Source organism: Pongo pygmaeus, chromosome 7, assembly GCF_028885625.2.
Source record: "Pongo pygmaeus isolate AG05252 chromosome 7, NHGRI_mPonPyg2-v2.0_pri, whole genome shotgun sequence".
Lineage (NCBI taxonomy): Eukaryota > Metazoa > Chordata > Mammalia > Primates > Hominidae > Pongo > Pongo pygmaeus.
This window is the reverse complement of record NC_072380.2, coordinates 121,966,863-121,985,033: the sequence shown is the minus strand read 5'-3', so window position 1 is coordinate 121,985,033 and position 18,171 is coordinate 121,966,863. Positions and strand designations below refer to the sequence as shown.

Sequence of the window (18,171 nt, the reverse complement as noted above, 5' to 3'; positions counted from 1 at the left end):
CTTAAAGAGAAATTTAGCTGTTCCTATAATATTTCTTTCTTAAATTGATGATTGGAAGTAAATATGACACAATGTTAACAACTGTTAATTTTCAGTGAAAAATATGTGTATTTTTGTAGTTTTCTTTATGCTTAAATTTTCACAATTTAAAAAATGATCCAAATGTGGCAAAAGGCAATTCAGATTGTTATATTGGGTAAGAAATAGTTTTTCAGGAAGTGCATGTAAAAGTGGGAATTCAACCATCCTGGCCAACATGGTAAAACTCTGCCTCTACTAAAAATACAAAAATTATCTGGGTGTGGTGGTATGCACCTGTAGTCCCAGCTACTTGGGAGGCTGAGGTGGGAGAATCGCTTGAACCCGGGAGGTGGAGGTTGCAGTGAGCTGAGATCGCACTACTGCACTCCAGCCTGGTGACAGCAAGACTCAGTCTCAAAAAAAAAAAAAAAAAAAAAAAAAGTGAGAATTCATTACAAAATGCAAGAGTGGATATAAACATAAGGATACCAAAGGACTGTAACCAAATTAAAGTTCATCAAATCCTTATTCTTGAGAGTTTTAACCCCATGTAACATGAATTATCCCAAAGTTAGTATTATCACTATTTTAAAAAGTCTGAAGAATATATTATTTCAACACAAAAATGCACTATTTTTAAAATTTTAATAATTTTTTGGGAGGTACCAATATAAAATTAGTTGGCGAATTTTCCTACTATCCATCAAGACTAAATATGTAACTATAGCATCTGAGTTTATTTTTCTGATTGAAAAAAAGCCATCCCTTACTATCCTTATTTCTGCTGTTTTATTTCAGTCCTTAGTTGCTCAGACACAAAGCATAATCACATTTTTGAAGCAATAATACCATTTATGAAGAAATGGCATAATGTGTTCCATAGATTGAGTTCCTGGCAATAATTTTTATATCTCTTATTCTCAAATCTAGGACACAATTATATTCTTTTATGAAACAGCAGATGTCTTGTTACTAGCCTTTTAATACTAACTCTCCTAGAGGAAGTGGTCTCATAGAATAAAAGACTCCACTTAATACCCCAGCTGGTACAGTTGAACAAAAGTTCCTCAATGCCCAAGTGAAATTTTAGAGACTGAGTCTAACTGGTGAAACTAGAGAACTTTAAGATTAGTAAATCCTCTACTTCAAAGGCAAGATTTCAGCTTCAAAAGAAATTTTTTTTTCAAAAATAAATAATTAGTGCCCTTTCCATAGCTTTTTTCTCTGATAGGGTTTTTAATTTTCACAATGTAGAACTGTTTGCTTGCTTTAGCAAACAGTGACACTAGTAGAAACATAGTTTTAAAAGTCATTATCAGAGTTTACATTTTGCTGGTTATCTTTCATACCCAAGTATAGGTTAAAAATCAGGAAGTTACCTTGAGAAGGGCTTGTCGCCAAGACTAGAGGAGTAATGTCGGAATCCCATGTAAATCCACAGTCACCTGAACATTTAGCTGGAATTCCGTTGACATAGACTTCAACCTTCAAGTAAAGAAACAAGAAGCTACAGAACAGGGGCAAAGAGGCAGCAGTACAATATGAATAGGTTTTAACAAAAGTGATGGAATTGTGTTGGTTTGCTAATTTACTGAAATTAGTCTATATTTTTTGTACTTTGATATTTCATTCATTTTTGCCCTTGGGAAAGTCACCTAATCTCTTTACACTTTAATTTCTGCATATTTACAGAGCTGCTGTAAAGACTGAAGGAAAGATTCCTCTATTTTCAAATTCTGGCATAGTAGAGCTAAAAAAATCTACTATTTTTTCATAAGGAAGATAATTTTCCCAAAAGTCATAAAATAATGTTATCAAGTTGATCAATGTTAAGACAAATGTTCCCATGAAATACAGAAGTCAAACCTCCTGTTTCACCAGGTCTTTAACATATTACAAACTAGTTATACTATTAAAATTACATTAAGCATCATGAGAAAAGTTTCAAAAATACCTGTGGCTGTTGACTGGGTGTACGAAGTAGGTCTCCAAGTACATGTTGTCTGAATAAGCCACCTTCCTTTATCCTTGTAACTGTCATATTAGCCTTTTCTCCAATAATGTTGGAATCATTAATCTATTTTTACACACAATTATTTTACTAGAAAGGTTATAACAAATTATGACAACACTAGTTTTTCATTTTAAATTTCAGCATAGGCAAAGGTGAATAAAAGTCAAAGGACATAAAATAAAATTCAAAACTATTGTAGTCACTTTTTTTAAATAAAAGAAGCCTCTTCAAAAATGAACATAACCTATCCAAGAAAAAAAAATTAAGACCATTGCATTATCATACATTGCATCAATTACAACTTGAATTAAAACTAAAATTAACTTGAATTTTTATAATTAAAAAATAAATCTAAAGAAAATGAATCTACTAAACTTGATTTTCTCAAAATGTCCTATGCTTTTTCTGAATATGATAACTGATAAATTATTCTTAAATAATTGAAAAATTGAGTCATCTTTCTATCCGAGAGTCAACTTTTCCTTGTATCATTTTTTACCTTTACCCTGGTTTTTTACCCAATTTTGGAATTATATGTTCTTCCAATGGTAAAAATAAAGCCAAGTCAAATCAGTACATACAATTTGTTCTTTACAAAATTCCTCTGCAAATATGGCAACCTTCTGATGTATTCAGGGACTAGCAAAGAGATAGGAGTCTCCATGCTGGGCCATGTGTGAGCCAAATGATATGGAACAGAAACAATGAATAAGCAGAGGGACTGATTAGAAAAGATGGAAGAGAGTAGATGCACAGACACCAGCAGAGACACCAAGGGAGGTCAGTCACTAGACCTATCTTCATCGTGGAGTTTTCTAATTTCAGTTCCCAGCCATGTATTTCCTTTAAAATAACCCCCATATCCTTATGACTATTACTATTTTGCACAACCATACAGACTTGTTTTCTATGTTTACATAGTTGTTTTTGCCCCCACTTCCTTATCTTCTCCACTTCCTCTCCTTCCCCAAATGATTTCATAAGTAGAGTTCTGCATTTTTTTCCTCTTTATGTCATGAATTTCTTTCCAGGTAAATATATGTGGGTCTACACATAGCTGCATAGTATTCAATGTGAAAGTTACACCAATCTTTCTGCTATTGATGGGGATTTAGGTTTCTAGGTTTTACTTTTACAAATAATGCTGCAGTGACTACCTTTGTGCCTATATCATTTCACATTTATCTTATTATTTCAGCAGGATAGAGTTATGTAAGTGATAGTGATGAATCATAAGGTCTCCGTATTAAGATACTACTAAGTTATCTTCCCAAAAGGTTGTCCTAATTTTTATTCTCACCAACATTGCATAGAAGAAACTATTTCCTTGCACTCTCATCATCACTAGAAAGCATTTTTTTTTTTTTTGAGATGGAATTTTGCTCTTGTTGCCCAGGCTGGAGTGCAATGGCAATGGCACAATCTCAGCTCACTGCAATCTCCACCTACCAGGTTCAAGCCATTCTCCTGCCTCAGCCTCCCAAGTAGCTGGAATTACAGGCATGCACTACCACGTCCAGCTAATTTTGTATTTTTAGTAGAAACAGGATTTCACCATGTTGGTCAGGCTCATCTCGAACTCCTGTGATCCACCTGCCTCAGCCTCCCAAAATGCTGGGATTACAGGCATGAGCCACTGTGCCTGGCTGAAAGCATCATCTTTTTAATGTTTGACAATCTGGGTCCCTAGACTCCTCTCCTTCACATACTCTGGGCCTGACTCCTTTCCCCCATTCTCTTCTTCCTTCTAACTAAAGAAACATAATTAGATGACAGCCTAAGGCATTACTCCCTTATGAACTTGGAAAAATCATCTTCATAACCACAAAAGTATCCAAGGCCCCAAAATATAGCTCTCGTAGTAGAATGATAGTGAGGCTGATTCTCTTTGGGACCCCCTTAGCATACATCTGGATTTAGTTCGGTTTAGTTCTGAGACCCGTCATGACTGTGCTCCACCTGCCCCTGTCAAGGGGATTCTAACACACACATTTCTGGACTTTTTCTAAATGGGATATGGAGTAAAGTACCAACAGCTATTCTCCATGAAAGAGAACACTGAATCAGCTTAATTTAGAACAAAAAAAAAACCTTCTCCTTAATTTCCTTTTAAAGAAATTTTAGTTTGTGGTTTGCATTTTTATAATATACATAGCCTCCAGTTCTTTTTGGAATAAGGCAGGGTCCAAATAAGCAAGCAGCACATAGAAGAAAAGAGAAGCCAAGCCAAATGAGGGAACCTGTAGAAGATTCTGCTTTCCACAGGTGCTTCTCCACTTGATGTTCCACGCATAGCCAGCACACGTTCCCTCTCGTGTAACTGAGATTCTTCCCATTCCCTCCAGACTCTGGAGTGCAAACTGCAGATCTGCAGCTGACACAGCAGCGGGGAGGCCTGCACTCACAGAGGGGTGGCAAACAGCAGGAGTCACAATTCATAAACTGGCTGGATGTGGTGGCTCACGTCTGTAATCTCAGCAGTTTGAGAGGCCAAAGCGGGTGGGCCACCTGAGGTCAGGAGTTTGAGATCAGCCTGGCCAACATGGTAAAACCCCATCTCTACTAAAAATACAAAAATTAGCTGGGCATGGTGGTGCGTGCCTGTAATCCCAGCTATTCAGGAGGCTGAGGCAGGGGAACCACTTGAACCCGGGAGGCGGAGGTTGTAGTGTCCAAGATCACGCCACTGCACTCCAGCCTTGGTGACAGCAAGACTCCGTCTCAAAAAAATAATAATAATAAAATAAATTACATTCACAAACCAATTTCATCTTTAAAGTACATGAAATGTGTACTATGTATTATCATTTGCAAACTCTATGTCTCTCTCCAATATAGTAAAAATAAAATTTGCATTCTACTTATGCCAAGAATTTATATCTTTCCTGGAAATAAAATATATACAATTTTATCCATTTCAAAATAATAATAAATAATTATTTTTAAAAATTATATGAGTAATGTACCTCAAACTGTGGCCTTGGATCAAATATTTTTAATATCAATTCACAAATATCAAATATCAGTTGATGTTTTCATATAATTCATTTTGATATTAAAAATAAAATCCTTTTAGTGTCAGAGGATATTGAGTGTTAAAATGATCTTTTAATATAGAAATACTTTTATTTTTTAAATCAATTTTGATTAAATTAATAACAATGTTAATTTGTATGTCTTTGAAAATACTGATAACCTATAAGTCATGAATATAAAAGAGAAACAAACAGTTGAGAATGTCACCAGCATAGTGGATAAAGCAGTGACAAAAACATAAAAATGTCACTTGCCCTGAATAGTTTAGCTTCATATTACTGACATACTCTCAATTATGTAAATTATAAGAGAAATACTACTAAAAAGGAGTACACCAAAATATTTATTATAGTTGTCTAGATTAGTCCTGTCCAACTGATAAATAATGTGAACCACATACACAATTGTATATTTTCTGGTAGCTATATTTTAGAAAGAAAACAAAACCAGGTAAAATATTTTAATAGTAATAAATTGCATATAATCCCTTATATTCAAATGTTATATTTTGACATGTGGCACTAGTCACATTTTAAGTGCTCAGTAGCCACATATGACTTATGGCTACCATATTGAACAGCACAGACTTAGATAATTCAATTATAGATGCCTTTTAAAATCATATTCCAATTCTCAATTTTTCTATTTTAATATTATTGTTATTGTTTGTGGCTACCACAGTAAGTAATGAGTGCTTATTTTTTAAAATGCATGTATTATAGAAAGTTTTGACTTATGAAAGTCATAATTTCAACTGCCTTAAAAAATGGCTATAAAAAATTGTTATAAATTTTTGTAGACTTTTAAAAATATTATTTTTAAGGGAAAACAATCAAAATAAATGATGTTAGCTTTGGATGGGTGAATTATCTCCTAATCTATTGAAAAGAAGGATTTGAAACAACATTATGATTGGCTATTAATTGACCCTAATAGGGCATATATTAATATATATGCATGTGTGACTTTAATATATCACATATTTACTTATATATCAAATAAATAATTAATATATTTGCATGTATCAATAAGTAGTAATTCTCAAGTTAAACAACATTTAACACTTTATAATGTTATACATATGTGTGTGTGTATACACCAATATTTTAAACTTTTTTCATATACCTTTGAGAATATGTCCATAAGCTTGAATGTCAAAGCTGCCACTTAGAGGTGGAGATGCAGCTTGAATTCTTTGAATACGAATTTTTGACTCGCCTGGCCAATTATTTCCTCTGTAGACAAACTCGTTCTCTGTCTCATGTGTGATTATCTAATTTCCAAAATAAATATTGATAAAATGATTAAACTTAACAATGGCTTACATGATTTCTATTTCATCATGGTACAATCCTGTGACATGACATAAATGAGCCTCATGTATTCAGGATTCTTCAGAACATTAAGGAGTGTCACAAAAATCAACACAGGCCATACCTATATAGCTGCAATAATGAGGCCAAAGTCAACTCAGTCATCTGTGCAGCAATCAGCTGGAACTGCAGTAATACCTCATTAATTCAGAATGCACCCTCCATCACTCAAGGAACAAATATTTATTGAGCAGGCACTCTGTTCAAGGTACAGTGCTAATCACTGCAGAGAGGCAAAGGAGCATGAGATGTTGTCTTGGCTATTAAAAAACTAAAACGATTTTTTAAAAAATAGTACATGGAGTCTTGAAAAGTTAACCAACAATTTAAGAAAGTTTATGATTTATACAGTGGCTGACCCAGGCTAAAAAACAAATACTTGTTTAATGTTCAGTGCTAATCAATTGACAGAAGCAGCACATGCTGTAGAAATTCATAGATTGTAACCCTAATAGTGAAAATTATATTCTCCTGTTTCTGATCCCTTATAGTTACCTGTTACTACTGTAAAATTTAAAATGATAAGCCTTCTAGACCACAGAATGAATAAACATTAGTGCTAAAAGACGTAAGCAAGAAGGTTGCTAGCAGCTATATTCATAATAGCCCCAAGCTGGAAATAATGCAAAAGTTGTTCAATAGAATGGATAAATTATGGTATATTTATACTATGGAAAAATGTACAGCAATCAAACAGAATGAAACTACAGTGTATGCAATGTGAATCTCAAAAAATTGAATGAAAGAAGCTAGATTCAAAGGAGTACACACTGTATGATTCTATTGATATGAAGTTTAAGAACAATCGAAAATAATTCATGGTAGTAGATGTCAAAAGAGTGGTTATTGGGGTGAGGAGTGAGTTTAAGAAAGAAGAGTGGTTCAAGGAAGGTACTTGGGGAGCTAATGATTATCTTGATCTGGGTGTGATTACATGAGTGTATCTACTTTGTAAAAATGTGTTGAATTCAGCAAGGTTATAAGATACAAGATAAAGACACAAAAATCAATTACATTTCTATATACAAATAATGAACATGTGGAAATTGAATTTAAAAACACAAGACCATTTACAACTGCTCGAAGAAAATGAAACACATTTATAAATCTCACAAAACATGTACTAGACCTGAACTGAAAATTGCAAAATGCTGATAAATGTAATAAATGAAGACCTAAATATGCTGGTAAAGCACAAAGAAGACAAATAAATGGAGAAACACACTGTGTTCATGGATTGGAAGACTCAGTATCACAATGGTGCCAATTCTCTCCAAAACAGTCTATAGATTTAAGGTAATTATTGTCAAAATACCAGCAAGGTTTTTTTGTAGACATAAACAATCTTATTTTAAAATTTATATGGGAAGGCACAGGACCTAGAATAGCTAAAACAATTTTGCACAAGAAAAATAAAGTGAGAAGAATCACTCTACTCAATGTTAAGTCTAACTATTCAGATACAATAGTCAAAAATGTGTGGTATTGGTGGAAGGACTGACACATAGACCAATGGAAAGAATAGAAAACTCAGAAATATGCCCGCACAAATATGATTTTTGACAAAGGTTCCAATGCAATTAAATGGAAGAAAGACAGCCTTTTCAATAAATGGTGCTGAAACAATTGGAGGCATAGGCAAACAAATGAACCTCAGCCAAAAATCACGTCCTATATGTAAAAATTAACACAAAATGGATCATGCCCTTAAATATAAAATGTAAATCTATACGATTTTTAGAAAAAAACAGAAAAATCCTCAGGACCTAGAGCTAAGTAAGTTCTCAGACTTGAAACCAAAAGCACCATTCAAAAAAGAAAAAAAAATGATAAATTTGGCCTCATAAAATTTTTAAAACTTTGTTCTGTCAAAGACCTTATGAAGAAGATGAAAAGGTGAGGTACAGTCTGGGAGAAAATATTTGCAAACCACATATCTGATGAAAGAATTATACCTAGACATTTCACAGTAGAAGATATGTAGGTGGCAAATAAGTTCATAAAAAGATGTTCAACATCATTAGCCATTAGGGAATATCAATTAAAATGAAAATGAGCCATCGCTACACACCCTACCAGAATGCCTAAAATTAAAAATAGTGACATCACCAAACACCGGCAAGATTGTGCAGAAACTGGATCGTACACTGCTGGTGGGAATCTAAAATGGTACAACCACTTCAGAAAAAAGTATGGTAGTTTCTTTAAAAACTATACATGTTCTTACCATACGACCCTATAATTGCACTGTTGGGAATTTAACCCAGAAAAAATGGAAACTTATATCTCACAAAAGCCTATAGATGAATGTTCATAGCGGTTTAATTCATAATAGCCAAAACCAAGAAACAACTCAAATGTCCTTCAACGGGTGAGTAAACAAACTGGTACATCTATAAAAGTAAATATACTCAGCAATTAAAACGAATAAATTGATCGACACAATCTGAATGGATCTCAAGGGAATTATGCTGAGTGAAAAAAAGCCAGTATCCAAAAGCTATGTATTTGTAGGATTATATGACATCTGATTCCATTTTTGTAGCATTCTTGAAACAACAAAATTATTGAGAGAATGAATTTGTGGTTGCCATATATGAGTGAGTGCAGGAGGAAGGGAACAAGGGAGGTGGCTGTGACAGCACGGCTACAAAAAGGTAGCACAAGAGATACTCGTAATAGAACTGTTCTGCTGGTGGTCAGATGAATCTACACCTGTGATAAAATTGTATAAGAACTACACAAACACGCACACACACACAATCCTGGAAGAATCTGAATAAAGTCAGTGGATTTTATCACGTCAATTTCCTGATTATGATATTATGCTATATTATACAAAAAAATTATCATTGGGGGAAAATGGGTAAAGGATATAAAAATAGTTCTGTGTTATTTCTTACAACTGCATGTGAATCTACAATTATGTCAAAGTTAAAGTTCTTAAAATAATTTATTGATCTATACATTTAACATATGTGCATATTATTACATGTACCTATCACTTGAATTTTCTTAAAAAGTCACAAAAATCTAAGTCCTGTATTCTTCAGTGTCAACTTTGATAAATAATTAAAGATAGAGGTTACAGTTACCAATTAGTTTATTGAGGAATCTTGAAAAATGGGAGAATTTTGACACAGATGCTTTGAATTAGTTATTATATTTTCTTTTTTTTTTTTTTTTTTTGAGACAGAGTCTCGCTCTGTCGCCCAGGCTGAAGTGCAGTGGCTCGATCTCCGCTCACTGCAAGCTCCACCTCCCGGGTTCACGCCATTCTCCTGCCTCAGCCTCTGAAGTAGCTGGGACTACAGGCACCCGCCACCACACCTGGCTAATTTTTTTGTACTTTTTAGTGGAGACGGGGTTTCATCGTGTTAGCCCGGATAGTCTCAATCTTCTGACCTCATGATCCGCCCACCTCGGCCTCCCAAAGTGCTGGTATTACAGGCGTGAGCCACCACGCCCGGCCAGTTATTATATTTTCTAATAGAGCTAAGAGTAAAGCACTGAAAAGCATTTGTAAGATGCTAATCTTGAAGATATTAAGAGTAAAACATTGGGCCAGGATGGGATAAAGGCAACTTTTTTGGAGTTTTTATAAGTTTTCAGTAATTTTAATCATAAAATTGTTTACTTTGCAAAAATTTTCTGTGAGGCTCTAATCCAATTACAATGGTTAATGATTATTTAATCTTTAATCTTGAGCTTATTATACTTGTTTTTGGTTTGTGGTAGGAAATCATATTAACTCATTGAATATTTTTACAGAAATTTAATTTTAAATTTTTCTTTATATGTGTAATATTTAATATTAATCTTATTACAAATGTACAAAAAATTGTTCAGGTCCTTCTGGAATTATGAAAAACCACTTCTTTCTTCCCTTGTATAAATTTTCATACAAGCAAAAATAAATGGTGTTTATAACAAAACAATTTAAAAGCATAATGCAGAATCTCAACTTTTCTTTCAATAATATCTGTTTAAGGATGTTTATTGGAAGAGACCATAACTTTTTCTTTTACGTCCACAGAGAAAACTCTACTTAAATATGACTTCGTTTTTTAAGGATATTTCTCCCTGTTTTCCTTCCCATAGACATATTTCTGCAAGAAATTTTTTAATACTTAAAGTCAATTTTCGTACTCCAAGTCTTCATATAACCTTAGAATAGTTAGTTATCTTTTCCTGTTAAAATATTCCATCTGTATGTTGGTTATTTAAAAAAATTAAAAATAAAATTCACTACATAAAAATTAATGCAAAATTCTAGGCTTACCTGCCCAAAGCTCACAGCCATCATGGGTATATTGTGACTGCAATTGTATGAAGTCATGGTAACAATATTGGTTTGTCATAGTTGGCCCATTTGTTTTGGTCCGATTCACCTGAAAGTGCTCTAAGAACATTCCTTTATTTGCTAATGCAGGAAGTCTTCTCTTGGGCATTTCTAAAGAATATAAATAAAAATATTAGGTTGGTGTAAAAGTAATTGTGGGTTTTGCCATGTAAAATTAACCTAATAGAGAGGAGATAAAATTGCATTGCTTCTGTTGCTAAAAATAAAATCATCAAATAATATCAACATTGTCATGGAATAAAGTATCTAAAATCAAGTATTAGAAAGAAGACCTGAAGGAAAGTAGTTTATGAAGCTTGCTAAATTTTCATTTTTATATTATGAAGCTTTATGTCTTTTGACATATGAACCCTATCAAGTAAAAACTAAATATTTAAAAGCCACCAATCCCTGGGTTTCCTGCAGCCTTCTGTGGTTAGTTAGCTTTGTTCTGTTCTACATCCCCCAAATGTGGTGCTCACTAGGATGTGTGCTTCATGAGGGCAGGACAAAGATTGTCATCTTCATTGCTCTTTTGTTAGTACTTGACACAATGCCTGTCACATAGTAGGTGCTAAGTGAGTATCGTTTAATGAACGACAACATTTATCCCAGCACAATCCATCTGTCTTATACATGTTCTATCAATCATAATGTAGGTCTGGTGACAGCAGATTCAAAAGGAGTGACAATGAAGTAGTAACATTTACATTAAAAAAAAAATCAGTTAATTCACCACCTTGCACTTGAAAGCAGTTCCAAAGAAAAGGATTCTAATGTTTCTTTCAAAAATGGGAAAAGTCACTTTTAAGGTGACATTTGGAGTTAGGTTAATTTTTTAAAAGACCGTAGAGTTTAATTTTTATTATTACTACATCTAATAAATGTCATGTCTATTAACATGACTAGAAACACAATGCTAACACTATTGAAATGAAGGTTTCATTTGTAGTATTATTAGTTATCACTCTTAAGTCTATGGAAAGTTTCAAGTCAATCTTAGTAGACGGATGTCAATGTCAATAGTTGCATTTTGGGACTAGATCTCAAAAATAAAACAAAGCAAAATGAAAATGTTTGACATAGTGTATTTATCCATAAACAAAATCCTGGACTATAAAGCAAATTCTTGCTATTGTGAGAAAGTTTTCATTAAGGATTCATTTATCCTTGGAATAATCACCTTGCACTATTCATTACAAAATAAAATAATAATATTATTCAGATAAAAGAGTGACTCATTAATATTTAGATATTAATGTTTCTATCTATAATACAGAATATAAAAATAATTTCCATGGTAAGATTTTACTATATTTAGATTAAAGTAGAGATCAAATGATACAACATACCATCCAATGTTGAGATTGTAGATGTGTGTCCAATGTACACTACATCCACATAGAAAGACTGTGATTCTGATGCTTTATGTAAACTAATCCTCTGAAGAGAAACATTTGTCCCAGTGTATTTCGTTCTTATGAGATCCAGAAGGTCTATACAAGTGTAAGTCCAGCTGAAATATGTTTGATTAATTTGTTGTGGTAACATTTAAGCAAATATACTTTAAAAAGCATTAAAATTTTGTAGACTAAAATATTTTTTCCCACAAGAAGACCATCAAGGGAGCTTTATTAGCACAGAAAAGCAGCCATAACAAGGCACAGCAGGCAGAAACTTACATTGGCACTAAAAGATTTAGCACTGTATACAAATATAAGCTTTCGTTTATTTGTAGCCTTGGCAGTAGCCATAGGAATGTAAAATAACATTGTGTAACAACAAGTAAGGAAACCAAGAAGCACAGGCATTGGTGTAGGGCACATTAACAAAACAAGACACAAGAATGGAGTCAACAATTTTCGTGAACAATACCAGGCATAGAACAGTAAGTTCAGTCCACTGCTAAGAAGCAAAACTGGAACTTGATAACACTTCCAGGAAAGTTCCCTGGAGTAGCATTGTCCCTTGTTCTAAGTGCTAGAAGGGTGTTATTTGTAGATATAAATGGTTGCACAGTACCCTTTAAATGTATAACTCAGATTCAGATTTTCCATTAAATCATAACTGCATTGGAATCCCATAAATTACAGTAAAGCATTAAAGCTATAAGAGTTTGCAACACATATATAAGTATTTCTATTCAAATAATTAAATATAGTTTAACAATAATCTTTCATCAGCTACCACTGTAGTTATTAACTGACTAGTTTGTTTGGGTACCTTAGAGTCCCATTTTCTTCAGGGTTCATAAACTCATCATGGGATCCACCTCTAGCTCATCAAAGATTAGACTACACATATCAGTTTTAGAAAATTGTATGCAAACGACATTAAGTTAAAGTGCTCTTTAAATTAAAAAAAAAGTACCTAGGGCCACAGTGTAGAATTGTACAACTAATTATACAATTCTAAAATTTTAAAAACCACAACTTAGAAAATTTGGCATACTGAACAGGACCTTTTGTAAGGGAAAAGGAGACTGCAAATGATATCAAAACTGAACTGTACACTGTGCCTTTGTGATTAAATAATTCCATTTTTTGAAGAGAAAGGCAGCCTGTTTTTAGATTTTAAAACTTGATTTACAACTACAAACCACTTTTTGGAAGGTTGTAGAACAATTTTAGGGGATGGGAAATGGTACTTTTAACACTAACAGTGTACTGAAAACAACAAATACTAATACATCTACTTGATCAAGGTGGACTGTCTGACCTATATTAAAGCAGATTTGGAAATATTTGTTAGAGTCCGGGTGCGGTGGCTCACGCCTGTAATCCCAGCGCTTTGGGAGGCCGAGGTGGGTGGATCACGAGGTCAGGAGTTGGAGACCAGCCTGACCAATATGGTGAAACCCCGTCACTAACTGAAAATACAAAAAATTAGCCAGGCAGGGTGGCGCTCGCCTGTAATCCCAGCTACTCAGGAGGCTGAGGCAGGAGAATTGCTTGAACCTAGGAGGTGGAGGTTGCAGTGAGCTGAGATCACGCCACTGCACTCCAACTTTGGCAACAGAGTGAGACCCCGTCTCAAAAGAAAAAAAGAAATACCACACTAGCAAAGACTTGGAACCAACCCAAATGTCCAACAATGGTAGACTGGATTAAGAAAATGTGGCACATATACACCATGGAATACTATGCAGCCATAAAAAATGATGAGTTCATGTCCTTTGTAAGGACATGGATGAAATTGGAAATCATCATTCTCAGCAAACTATCGCAAGGGCAAAAAACCAAACACCACATGTTCTCACTCATAGATGGGAATTGAACAATGAGAACACATGGACGCAGGAAGGGGAACATCACACTCTGGGGACTGTTGTGGGGTGGGTGGGGGGGGAGGGATAGCATTAGGAGATATACCTAATGCTAAATGACGAGTTAATGGGTGCAGCACACCAGCATGGCACATGTATACATATGTAACTAACCTGCACATTGTGCACATGTACCCTAAAACTTAAAGTATAATAATAATAATAAAAATAAATAAATAAATAAATAAGAAAAAAGAATAAAAAGAAAAAAAGAAACAACTGTTAGAAGCAGATAAATTTATCTCGTCTTGACTGGTAATATCAAGGCAACCATGTTATTTTTATTTTTTTTATTTTATTTTATTATTATTATACTTTAAGTTTTAGGGTACATGTGCACAATGTGCAGGTTAGTTACATATGTCTACATGTGCCATGCTGGTGTGCTGCACCCATTAACTCGTCATTTAGCATTAGGTATATCTCCTAATGCTATCCCTCCCCCCTCCCTCCACCCCACAATAGGCCCCAGAGTGTGATGTTCCCCTTCCTGGCCCCAGAGTGTGATGTTCCCCTTCCTGTGTCCATGTGTCCATGTGTTCATGTTTTAGACATGAAGTCCTTGCCCATGTTTTAGACATGAAGTCCTTGCCCATGCCTATGTCCTGAATGGTAATGCCTAGGTTTTCTTCTAGGGTTTTTAAGATGCATTACATTTGATGGTGTCCATGGATTTTCTTTAAACAAGAATATTCTTGTTTAAAAAAAAACTACTTTAAAGTTCATATGGAACCAAAAAAGAGCCCGCATCGCCAAGTCAATCCTAAGCCAAAAGAACAAAGCTGGAGGCATCGCGCTACCTGACTTCAAACTATACTACAAGGCTACAGTAACCAAAACAGCATGGTACTGGTACCAAAACAGAGATATAGATCAATGGAACAGAACAGAGACGTCAGAAATAATGCCACATATCTACAAGTATCTGATCTTTGACAAACCTGAGAAAAACAAGAAATGGGGAAAGGATTCCCTATTTAATAAATGGTGCTGGGAAAACTGGCTAGCCATATGTAGAAAGCTGAAACTGGATCCCTTCCTTACACCGTATACAAAAATCAATTCAAGATGGATTAAAGACTTAAACGTTAGACCTAAAACCATAAAAACCCTAGAAGAAAACCTAGGCATTACCATTCAGGACATAGGCATGGGCAAAGACTTCATGTCTAAAACACCAAAAGCAATGGCAACAAAAGCCAAAATTGACAAATGGGATCGAATTAAACTAAAGAGCTTCTGCACAGCAAAAGAAACTACCATCAGAGTGAACAGGCAACCTACAAAATGGGAGAAAATTTTCGCAACCTACTCATCTGACAAAGGGCTAATATCCAGAATCTACAATGAACTCCAACAAATTTACAAGAAAAAAACAAACAACCCCATCAAAAAGTGGGCGAAGGACATGAACAGACACTTCTCAAAAGAAGACATTTATGCAACCAAAAAACACATGAAAAAATGCTCACCATCACTGGCCATCAGAGAAATGCAAATCAAAACCACAATGAGATACCATCTCACACCAGTTAGAATGGCAATCATTAAAAAGTCAGGAAACAACAGGTGCTGGAGAGGATGTGGAGAAATAGGAACACTTTTACACTGTTGGTGGGACTGTAAACTAGTTCAACCCTTGTGGAAGTCAGTGTGGCGATTCCTCAGGGATCTAGAACTAGAAATTCCATTCGACCCAGCCATCCCATTACTGGGTATATACCCAAAGGACTATAAATCATGCTGCTATAAAGACACATGCACACGTATGTTTATTGCCACATTATTCACAATAGCAAAGACTTGGAACCAACCCAAATGTCCAACAATGATAGACTGGATTAAGAAAATGTGGCACATATACACCATGGAATACTATGCAGCCATAAAAAATGATGAGTTCATGTCCTTTGTAGGGACATGGATGAAATTGGAAATCATCATTCTCAGTAAACTATCGCAAGAACAAAAAACCAAACACCGCATATTCTCACTCATAGGTGGGAATTGAACAATGAGAACACATGGACACAGGAAGGGGAACATCACACTTCGGGGACTGTTGTGGGGTGGGGGGAGGGGGGAGGGATAGCATTGGGAGATATACCTAATGCTAGATGACGAGTTGGTGGGTGCAGCGCACCAGCATGGCACATGTATACATATGTAACTTACCTGCACATTGCGCACATGTACCATAAAACCTAAAGTATAATAATAATAATAATAATAATAATAATAAAAATAATAATAATAAAAGAAAAAAAAAAAGGTCTTGTAACATTTAGGGTAAAGAAAATCCATGAACTTCATCAAATGTAATGTGTCTTGAAAATTACTGTACAGCAGATAAGTTTTTTAATTTTAAAAAAATTTTTAGTTTTATTTTTTGTGGATACATGTGTAGGTGTCTATATTTGTGGGGGTACATGAGATGTTTTGATACAGTCATGCAATGCATAATAATCATATCATGTAAAATGGGGTATCCATCCCCTCAAGCCTTTAATCCTTTGTATTATAAACAATGAAATTATACTTTGTTTTTAAATGTACTATTAATTATTATTGATTTCAGCTACCCTGTTGTGCTATCAAATACTAGGTCTTATTCATTCTTTCTAGCTGTTTTTTGTACCCATTAACCATCCCCATCTCCCTTCAGCCATCCCAAATTATAGGCTAAAAGGAGAGACCTATTTAATGATATGGTAAGTGATGACTTGATTGATACAGAAGAACAAGGATCCATAAAATGTTCCAAAATCCTGTGGCAGTGGAGGAGTGCATAGCATAAGGGCGATAGGCATCAAAAGTAAAATTGTTATTTCACTGTTCAGTTCAATCATTCCTTCCTGTTGAACAATGTACCTTCAGATGTCCCTTTGAGAAGGATTTCTGCTTCATAAAGATGGACTATAGCAAATTGGGCACGAAGCAGTGGTATATAATCATATTGTTTATGGACTTTTCATGCTCCTTGCCACCTAACAGAGGCAGGGCTGGCTCAACTCCTGGTATTGCATCTGCCTATGTGACTGCCAACAAAGGATGTCCTCTTTTGAGTCAACAATTCCTCTGTGGAATGGCAGCATTCTCCCCACTCATTTCATTCATTCCAGGAGCTAGCTTCAGTCCCATTTTATACATCGGATTCAACTATGTAATGGCCTCAAAGGCATATATTTGTGCACTGGGGGATGCAACATGTTTTTCAATACTAATATACCTCTCTCAACACAGATGAATGGAAATATATCCAGTGTTCATGGATTGGAAGAATTAATATTGTTTAAGTTGATATTGTTAATTATTAAAATCATATGGTTCTGTGCAAACACCATCCACAGCATGTATACATTTCAGGCATTTTTCTCTCTCTCTTCTTTGAAGTCCACTTCAAGTTCTACCACACTTCAGTATCTAATGAACTTTGTGTAAACAAGAATTTCTCTTTCTTTACATTCTGTGGAAACGTGTAGATATTATACTTGGGACAAGACATCAGTCATTATCTTTTTAATGCTTATTTCAAGAACCTAAGGAATATATGAAGCATGACTTTTGTGTTTCCTGAAGAATTCTTTGAAAAGCTTAATGCCCTTATTAAAGTTTTTCCCTCTGACAAACACCTGTTGGACTGTGGATTCCTACCTCATGACTAAAGAAATACTGACACCTGTATTTAAACTTGGTCTACAGTTGCCCTCACTTTATCCATTGATTGATCAGAGTATCTGAAGAGAATTAGGTCCATACGCTCAGGATCTGATGCCAGAGATACATACTTCAAATATGATGTTGATGTTTTATATTAAAAATGGAAGACTATGACTTCCTACACACACACATACACACACACACACACACACACACACACACCCTTTTTTTTTTTTTTTTTTTAAGACAAGGTCTCATTCTGTCACCCAGGCTGGAGTGCAGTGGCGCAATCTTGGCTCACTGCAGCCTGGATCTCCCGGACTCAAGCAATCCTCCACTTCAGCCTCCTGAGTACCTGGGACCACAGGTGTGCACCACCATGTCCAGCTAATTTTTGTAT

At 34.8% G+C, this 18,171-nt stretch overlaps 1 protein-coding gene across 1 annotated transcript in view; it reads right to left on the bottom strand.

Moving 5' to 3' along the window:
• The window catches only part of PKHD1L1 (PKHD1 like 1), a 180,183-nt gene that overhangs the window by 108,514 nt on the left and 53,498 nt on the right, over positions 1 to 18,171 (bottom strand). Inside the window, 7 exon segments of the mRNA XM_063669026.1 lie at positions 1,401 to 1,506; positions 1,976 to 2,098; positions 4,276 to 4,430; positions 6,197 to 6,344; positions 10,727 to 10,790; positions 10,792 to 10,897; positions 12,139 to 12,302. Coding sequence (XP_063525096.1) covers positions 1,401 to 1,506; positions 1,976 to 2,098; positions 4,276 to 4,430; positions 6,197 to 6,344; positions 10,727 to 10,790; positions 10,792 to 10,897; positions 12,139 to 12,302 — 866 coding nt within the window.